General features: G+C 46.9%; 1 protein-coding gene across 1 annotated transcript in view; it reads left to right on the forward strand.

Moving 5' to 3' along the window:
- The window catches only part of PRSS23 (serine protease 23), a 22,384-nt gene extending 14,451 nt beyond the window's left edge, over nucleotides 1–7,933 (forward strand). The window contains exon 2 of the mRNA XM_081860605.1: nucleotides 6,784–7,933. Within this exon, the coding sequence (XP_081716731.1) occupies nucleotides 6,784–7,915 (1,132 nt within the window). The 3' untranslated portion in view covers nucleotides 7,916–7,933. The remainder of the gene's footprint in view (nucleotides 1–6,783) is intronic.
- The last annotated feature ends 1,604 nt before the right edge of the window (nucleotides 7,934–9,537 follow it).

Here is a 9,537-nt window from a genome sequence, read left to right on the forward strand (position 1 = left end):
GCCATAATACTTCTTGGAATTCCTCAAGTGATCTATTACTCTCTGATGAGATCTACTTAAGGTTGAATGAAAGCCAGATACACACACAGACAATTTTACTCTTTGGAGAGACTTATCTCTTCTCTAGCCTCTTTCAAACTCTGTTTTAGGCTCTTTATGAACAATTGTTTTGAGGTGTGTGTGTTTGTGTGTACACGCAAACACACTTGAGGTGTTACAGATAGGTAGCCGTGTTGGTCTGCCATAGTCAAAACAAAACAAATTCCTTCCAGTAGCACCTTAAAGACCAACTAAGTCAGTTCTTGGTATGAGCTTTCGTGTGCATGCACACTTCTTCAGATACTTCTTCATGCTTCAGATACTTCTTCATGCTTCATGCTTCACACTTCTTCATGCACACTTCTTCAGTGTATCTGAAGAAGTGTGCATGCACACGAAAGCTCATACCAAGAACTGACTTAGTTGGTCTTTAAGGTGCTACTGGAAGGAATTTGTTTTGTTTTGACACTTGAGGTGTGTGTGACAAACTGATCTTTGCCCCAGGTGACAGAAACCCTAGTTTCGGCCCTATGAAGCCTACTAAACATAAGCTCACCAAAAAGTGATGGAGGAGGTGAAGACAGCAATGTTGCCTTGCTGTTGGTAGCTATTAGCTATGATGGCTGTGCTTGGCCCCCATAGCTGGAAGAAGCAAGGCTTTTGAATGCCGGCTGCTGAAAACCACAGGAGGTTGAAGTGCTCTTGTGCTCAATCCTGCTTGTGGGTTTTCCATGAGCATCCAGTTGGCCACTGTGAGAACAGGATGTTGCTCCCCCTGCAGGCTATTCTAATGGCCTTGCTGGATTCCACAGGACTCATTCAGTCAAAGGACCATTTCTGACCCTTTCCCAAGGAATAAGATCAGGAGCGGTGGTTGTTTTAAATAAGAGTTTACCCAATGCAATTTTAGGTTATTTTTTAGTGATCAAGATTTAATATATATTTTTAACTGCCGCTATATCTGAATTGTCTCTGTTATACCCAATTGCAATTCAATGTATTCCTGTTGTGTTTTATGATTTTCCTGATATTGTAAGTGAGCCGGAACTGGTCTGTGACCATAATACAGTGCTACCTCTGGTTACGTACTTAATTCGTTCCGGAGGTCCGTTCTCAACCTGAAACTGTTCTTAACCTGAAGCACCACTTTAGCTAATGGGGCCTCCCGCTGCTGCCGTGCCACCGCTGTGCGATTTCTGTTCTCATTCTGAAGCAAAGTTATTAACCCGAGGGACTATTTCTGGGTTAGCAGAGTCTGTAACCTGAAGCGTATGTAACCCAAGATACCACTGTAATAAAATTCGTTTACCCAGTGCGTGCTTCAAAAAGAAAGAAAGATGGAACTTAATCATTAAGTAGCATGAGGTAATGGTACCAATAGAGAAATATGAAAAAGATGAGGAAATGAATTCTTCTTCTTCTTCTTCTTCTTCTTCTTCTTCTTCTTCTTCTTCTTATTATTATTATTATTAATACATGCATATCCCATCTTCCAAAGAAGTCCAGTGTGGAATATATGGGTCGTCGTCGTCCCATGCCATCCTCACAACAATTCTGTGGGGTAGAAAAGGTTGAGGGAAAGTGACAGACCCAAGGTCATCCAGTTACAGATAGGTAGCCGTGTTGGTCTGCCATAGTCAAAACAAAAAAAAATCCTTCCAGTAGCACCTTAAAGACCAACTAAGTCAGTTCTTGGTATGAGCTTTTCGTGTATCTGAAGAAGTGTGCATGCACACGAAAGCTCATACCAAGAACTGACTTAGTTGGTCTTTAAGGTGCTACTGGAAGGAATTTTTTTTGTTTTGACCAAGGTCATCCAGTGAGCTTCTTGGCTGTAGTGGGAACTTCAACCCTGATCTCCCAGGTCCTAGTCCAGCCCTCTCACCACTGCACCACATCGGCTCTAACATGGCATTATCTTTCCATTTCTCCTGCTGTTGCTCCACTGTTCACTCTTAGTACCTGGAATGCAAAGACTCCCTCTCCCTGAACATCAAAGCTCCATGGATGCAGCAAATAGCCATTAGTAAAGCAATCCTCCACGAATCTGTCTGTCCCATTTTAAACACCCCATCCAAGTCAACATAGATAGGTGGGCTGTAAATTCCACATTCCAAATTCCATGATGGGATACCCAAAGAAGTGTGTTCCTCTGCCTTTCCTTAACTTATATCAACTCAGTTTGTTGGAAGCCACCCAGAGTGGCTGGGGAAACCTAGCCAGATGGGGGGTATAAATAATAATAATAATAATAATAATAATAATAATAATAATAATAATAATTTATTTGTACCCCACCACTCTGGGCGGCTTCCACTAAGACCAAAAATACACTAATATGTCATACATTAAAAACTTCCCTGAACAGGGCTGCCTTAAGATGTCTTCTGAATGTCAGGTAGTTGTTTATCTCTTTGACATCTGATGGGAGGGCGTTCCCATCCCATTGTTGTTGTTGTTATCATCATCATCATCAGGGAACCCTTATTGCTATGCGAGGAGGAGGAGACTGTCCAACTTGCCCATACTTTTTATGCAAGATGATGCTCCTTTATACACCTTCAATATACAGTATTCCTCCTTTTGGTTTCCCTAAACCCCCAAATCACCATTCATCTATCTCTGCAATAAGGCCTGTAGAGAAAAATATGCCAGGTGTACCAGCTGATACAGAGCGTTCCCTAGTCAGTTCCCTTGATGCCGTCGTGTTTTCCAGCGACAGTGACATCTTCTGGACATGACAGTGCCTAGAGGCAAAAAAAGGGAAGCTGAATATTCTTCATTCCTCTCCCTTTCTTTTAATTCAGCTGAGCTAGCTAAGCCAGTAGGCAAGGGAGATTTGCAGCAAACTTAGCAAGCCAGGTAAAACAACAATATTGGAGCACTTGAAAACGCACACATACCAATCACTCCCATCGGTAGGCGCAGTTCTTGAAGCACATTTTCTTGCAAGTTTCCGTTGTTTTTGATTTGACAGAGCAGCTGATGGAGAAAAGCAATTGCAGCTGTAATAGGCTCACCTAGTGATCTGCCCCGAATGACTGCTGCATAGTCAGTTGGATGCAATGCACCACAGGCATGCTTTGAGTGTTGCTTCTGTTTTTCGAAAGAGAGCTCCTTCCATGCCGTCCTGCCACCTGCGTCAGGGAAAAGAAGCGCATGAAGACACCAGCTGTTGCCTCCTAAAGTTTTGCTAGTCATTAAAAAATTACCAGGTGTTATGTACTGAGTTGAATAGGATCCAAATGCAGCAGTCTGATTGGTCCTAGAACAATAGGATTCAGAATGCAGCAGTCTGATTGGTCCTAGAACAATAGGATCCAGAATGCAGCAGTCTGATTGGTCCTAGAACAATAGGATTCAGAATACAGCAGTCTGATTGGTCCTAGAACAATGCAGCAGTATGATTGGTCTGCAGGAGCCACCCAATCCAGCTCCAGGTGGAAGTGAATCCGCAACCTGATTGGCCTACAGGAATTAGCCAGGAATTAGCCAACCACGTGCGGCCCATTGTGTAAATAATGTAAATAAAGCAGATATTTTGGGGGAACTTTCATTCCTCACTACTATGAGCTGAATAAAGAGCATGAAATATCTAAAGCCATACAGTACCAAACCATGTAGAAAGGTGAAATCAGAAATGGCTAACCGTTATGGAAAGATGTGTTAATTGCCTGTATAAGCCCGGTGTTTTCAGCAGGCATTTAAAAGTTGGCACAGAAGGCGCCCGCTTAATCTCTGCTGGCAGAGCCATTCCGCAAGAGGAGGCTGGTGGCGCTTAGGGCTCGGTTCCTTGTGGCTGTCAAACTAGCCTCGCCAACTCAGGAAACAACCAACGACCTGGAAACCAGGATATCAGGGTTCAGGCAGTCTCTGAGGTACCCTGGACTTAAGTTGTCCAGGGCTTTGTAAATTCCTCCAAGGACCTTGAACTTGGCTCAGTAGTAGATAGGCAGCCAGTGTAGATGTTTTAACAATGGCGTCACATGTTCTTGGCCACATGCCCCCATCATCAATCTGGCTGCCGTCCTCTGCACCAGCTGGAACATCTAAACCAGCCCTTGAGATATCTGAAGATGTCCATCGTACCTCCTCTCAGTCTCCTCTTTTCCAGGCTAAGCGTATCCAGCTCCTTCAACCACTCCTCATAAGGCTTGGTTTCCAGGCCCTTGATCATTTTGGTTGCCCTCCTCTGCACTTTCCAGCTTGTCAACATCCTTCTTAAATTGTGGTGCCCAGAACTGGACATAGTATTCCAGATGTGGTCTGACCAAAGCAGAATAAAGTGGTAGTATTACTACCCTTGATCTGGACACTAGACTTCTGTTGCTGGAGTCTAGAAGAACATTAGCTTTTTTGCTGCTGCATCATACTGTTGACTCACGTTAAGCTTGTGGTCCACCAAGACCCCTAGATCCTTTTCACATGTTCTACTGACAAGCCAGGTGTCTCCCATCTTATATTTTTGCATCCTGTTTCTAAGTGCAGAACCTTACATTTGTCCCTATTGAAATTCATTCTGTTAGCTTGGGCCCAAGGTCTTTTTTGAACCCTGATTCTGTCTTCTGTGCCATTAGCTACGCCTCCCATCCATCCAGGTTGTTACCTGGATCAAATAATTTGTGTGGATTTGTGCTGCGCAGCATGCAAAACAGATAGATATTCCGCCAGGGCTCAAATAATAACATTTAGTTAGTGACTTCATCTCTTGACTTTAGTTAGCCATCATCTCTTGGTCCAGCCTACCTCACAGGGTTGTTTTGAGGAATAATTGGAGGCAAATCCTGAGCTCCTTGCAGCAGCAGGAGGAGGAAATAAATGTGGTACAGAAAACAAACCAGAGAAGCAGGCATGCACCCACTCGGCCTCCATCTGGAGAAGTTTTGAGGACTGGCAGTAGCAGAGCTGTGGCCTAACTCTGGCCAGGTACAGCAGGTAACCTGATTATCCGCAGACTGAAGGCAGCGTGGGGTGGAATTGTGGGTTGCAGCACAGAGGGCTGCTTTGTGAATGCTAGGAGGGACCATTCCTCCCTCGCACAGCTGCGGACACCTTCTCTAAGAGCCGGTTGTATTCTGTTCCTTTGAGGCATTTCAAGAATGATGCTAAGCTGCTCCGGCCATTATTGGTTTAACCCCAGCCGAGTTTAAATATGCATAAGCTGCATCTAATAGCTGTGATTTGTTTGAGTAATCCCTTATCAGGAATGGGCAGGCCTTCCCTCCTCCTCTCTCGCAAGGGAGCACTTGGGCTCCTGCAGTGATTTGGTTGCCTGGCTAATTTTCAAATAAGCCAAAGTCCTGCATATTTCCTTGGCATAGTTGTGGTACCTGCGGCTCTTCGCTACTGGAGACCTCACTTAATCTGCCTGTCATCTACAAATACACCATACGATGTGGCTTTTATCATCCGAGCCGAGGAAGAACGCTCCCCTGGGTTTCCTGGGGGATTTAATTTAACATGGAAAACGGTGGCTGCTATTAGTCTACAATTCTCACCCACACAAACTGTCCAATTTAGCTGCGACAGTAGATCCACTCCGTTTCCCCCAATGCAAATCTGAAAGGCTACGCTATTTAATTGGACTTCTTCACCGCTTGCGACTGTGAAGGAAAGGAGCCCCTAGACCTCAAGAGCAGAATAAACAAGATCATGTATCTCTCGTCGCAGGTCTGTTTGTTTCAGCTGTGGGATGCTTCTTGCTAACAAGTTAGAACCAGTGTGGATTTGTGGACTGCAGAAGAGCCATAGCTCATTCGCAGAACATCTGCTTTGCATGCAGAAGGTCGCAGGTTCCATCCCTGCCATCTCCAGTTCTCTCAATACTTATTGGCAACAGCTCTCCAGGCAGGGTTGACCTCTTCAGCCCTATCTGGAGATGGTGGGGATTTCAATTATGAACTCCATTGGGTAGCCTTGGGCTAGTTATTGGGAATGGAGTTTCATAAAATGGGCCCACAATACTGCTGGAAATGAGTGGAGCATCAGAGCCATGTAGGACCACAAAACAGTGACTCCCCTGAAGACCCCAGTGATCAGGCAGGGATTAGGTGAGCCTTGAGGTATCCACACAAATCGTTAAGGGCCTAGTAAATTAATTACAAGAACCATGAATCTGGCCTGGTAGTATCTGGACAGGCAGTGTAGACTTTTGAACACTGGAGTTATGCGTTGGAGGTAGTTTGTTCCACTCAGGAGTCTCGTCCTGGTGTTTTGCACCAGCTGGAGTCTCCACACGAGGCCCAAGAGTAGCTCCATCTCAATAACCATCTTGCAGTAACCAAGTCTTGAGGTTCCCAACGCATGGATCTCTGTGGCCAGGGTGGTTGAGGGAGCCAGGAAAAGGGGAGATATGACAGCCATCTTCAAATATCTCAAGGGCTGTCAGATGGAAGAGGGAACAAGCTTGATTTCTCCTGCTCTGGAGGGTAGGACTCGAACCAATGGCTTCAAGTTACAAGAAAGGAGATTCCGTCTAAACTTTCTGACAGTAAGAGTTGTTCGACAGTAGAATGATCTCCCTTAGGAGGTTGTGGACTCTCCTTCTCTGGAGGTTTTTAAGCAGAGATTGGACGGCCATCTGTCTTGGATGTTTAGATGAGAATCCTGCATTGCAAGGGGTTGGACTTAGATGACCCTCAGGGTCCCTCCCAACTCTACAGTTCTATGATCTACTTTGATGTTCTGTAATAAATCAGAGTATGTTATATAAATGATAAATAACATCTTCCTTCCTTTTCACAGTTCAGGGTTCACCATGGCTAGCCTACCATGCCTTCTCTTACTCCTGTGGACCATCAACGGTGTTCTACCTTCCAGTTCTCATTGGAGGCCCACCTGGCCGGCCTACAGAGTCCCCGTCGTTCTGCCACAATCAACCACTTATTTGGACAAACCACAGTTTGATGCCGAAGCTAAGCTGGAAGTGGTCTCGTCTTGCAGCCCGTCTTGCCACAAGAGTTCCCCGCTACCTACTTACGAGGAGGTGAAGGATTACTTGTCCTATGAAACTTTGTACTCCAACGGCTCCCGAACCGAGACAGAAGTCGGCATCTACGTTCTGACCGGCGGGAGCGCCGGGACGCAGAGCAGATCTCGGGCCAAGAGGCAGATCTACGGATACGACACGAGGTTCAGCATTTTCGGCAAGGACTTCTTGCTCAACTACCCCTTTTCCACTTCTGTGAAGTTGTCCACGGGCTGCACCGGGACTTTGGTGGCCGAGAAGCATGTCCTCACGGCCGCCCACTGCATCCACGATGGCAAAAGCTACGTCAAAGGGGCCAGGAAACTGCGTGTGGGGTTCCTGCGGCCAAAGCTGAAAGATGGCAGCAAGGGGGCAAACATCAGCAGCTCCCCTGAGCCGGAAAGGATGAAATTCCAGTGGATCCGAGTGAAACGGACTCATGTCCCCAAAGGGTGGATCAAAGGGAATGCCAACGACATTGGCATGGATTACGACTATGCTCTCTTGGAGCTCAAGAAACCCCACAAACGGAAGTTTATGAAGATTGGCGTGAGCCCGGCCGCAAAGCAACTGCCTGGCGGGAGAATCCACTTCTCGGGGTATGACAACGACCGGCCAGGGAACCTGGTCTACCGCTTCTGCGACGTCAAAGACGAAACGTACGACCTCTTGTACCAGCAGTGTGACGCTCAGCCGGGCGCCAGCGGCTCGGGAGTTTACGTACGGATGTGGAAGAGGCAGAGCCGCAAGTGGGAGCGCAAGATCATTGGGATATTTTCCGGGCACCAGTGGGTGGACACAAACGGCTCCCCGCAGGATTTCAATGTGGCCGTTCGCATCACTCCCCTCAAATACGCGCAGATTTGCTACTGGATTACAGGCAACTATCAGCACTGCAGGGATGGCTAAAGACAATGGGCAGCCTTTTTTTAAAAAAATAAATAAATGGCCACGGTTGCTGAATCGGGGGCAGGGTGGGGTGGGGGAAAAGGGGGAGCGAAACTCTTCTATATTGCCGGTGCTATGGGGCGCAGTTCTGTTTTTCTTTTTTTATAAATACCTGGATGCAGGAATCAATAGGGAAGTCTGTCTTGTTTGTAAAGGTGCTTTGTGTTAGATACTATGCACAGCCAGGCTGGCCTTAGATACTGGGGCATCCTAGGGCACACACCTGGCCCTGCCCTTCTCCCACAACTCCCCTTCCTGGTGCCCATGTCATGGCAAAACACTCCCCCCCCCCTTTTGGCTGTCTTCTAACTTAGGCACTTTGCCTAACTTGTGCGCTTTGTATTTGATTTTTGCAAACTGTTGCTCCTGGGGCTCCTGGCCCTCAAGTCAAGTCAGAGAGCACGGCGTTGATAGGAGCTGAACCAGGGATGGTGGCCAATTTAAAGTTGAAGTGAGACAGGGGTAGGCGTGAGTGTGGCTGTTTTGTTTTTTGTTGCGCTGCCGTGGCTGCTTTCTCCAGGCAAGCAAGAGAAGAAAAACACTCAGCTTTGATGCTCCCATGCAGATAGATGATACGCTTTGCATCAGTCAAGTTGCCCCTGAAAAAGGCTTTTTGTCTGAAATGTATTTAGCGTCGGTAACTCTGATTTCTATTTCTGGAAGCTATTATATTCAGAGCGGGGGATATTGTGAGTCTGTGGGAGCACAGAACAGCTTCAGAATTTACCGTAAATTCCTAAGAATCTCAGGGTGTTTTGGAAGCTAGTCCACCACGGCAACACACCCACCATATTCAGCCGTATGCACAGACTTCTCCACTAACTTGTTCTGCTTTGCAGCCAAAGCTGGATTGGCACAGTGTTGGTTCAAATAGCCCACAAAGCCACCTCACACTTAGTTGGAGCAGGGCTGTGTGCAGCGCTGATTGGCTGCTCCTTTGTGTCAATCGCAAAACCACCTCTCCCTTCTTGGAGCTGTGCTGTACAAACAGTGATTGGTTGGCACTCACTGATCATGAAGCCACTCCCTCCCTCTCTCATTGTTTTTGCCCTAAGGTTACAAAATTGTACAAAAATATATATTGCAACCTTTAGAAAAATGCAAGGGACATTCCCAGCCCTGCCTGGAGTTGCGGATGGGGAGCTGAACCTGGGACCTTCAGCATGAACTGAAGCATGCACTACCACTGAGCCCTGTCTCTGCGGGTGGCGCTGTGGTCTAAACCACTGAGCCTCTTGGGCTTGCTAATTGGAAGGTCGGCGGTTCGAATCCCCGCAACGGGGTGAGCTCCCGTTGCTCTTTCCCAGCTCCTGCCAACCTAGCAGTTCGAAAGCACACCAGTGCAAGTAGATAGATAGGTACCACTGCAGTGGGAAGGTAAATGGCATTTCCGTGCACTCTGGCACTTGTCACAGTCCTTTGTGCGCCAGAAGCGCTTTAGCCATGCTGGCCACATGACCCAGAAAACTGTCTGTGGACAAACGCCGGCTCCCTCAGCCTGTGAAGCGAGATGAGCACCGCAACCCTATAGTTGCCTTTGACTGGACTTAACCGTCCAGCGGTCCTTTACCTTTACCCAGAGA

Source organism: Podarcis erhardii (genome assembly GCF_964252035.2).
Source record: "Podarcis erhardii genome assembly, chromosome: 4".
Taxonomy (NCBI): domain Eukaryota; kingdom Metazoa; phylum Chordata; class Lepidosauria; order Squamata; family Lacertidae; genus Podarcis; species Podarcis erhardii.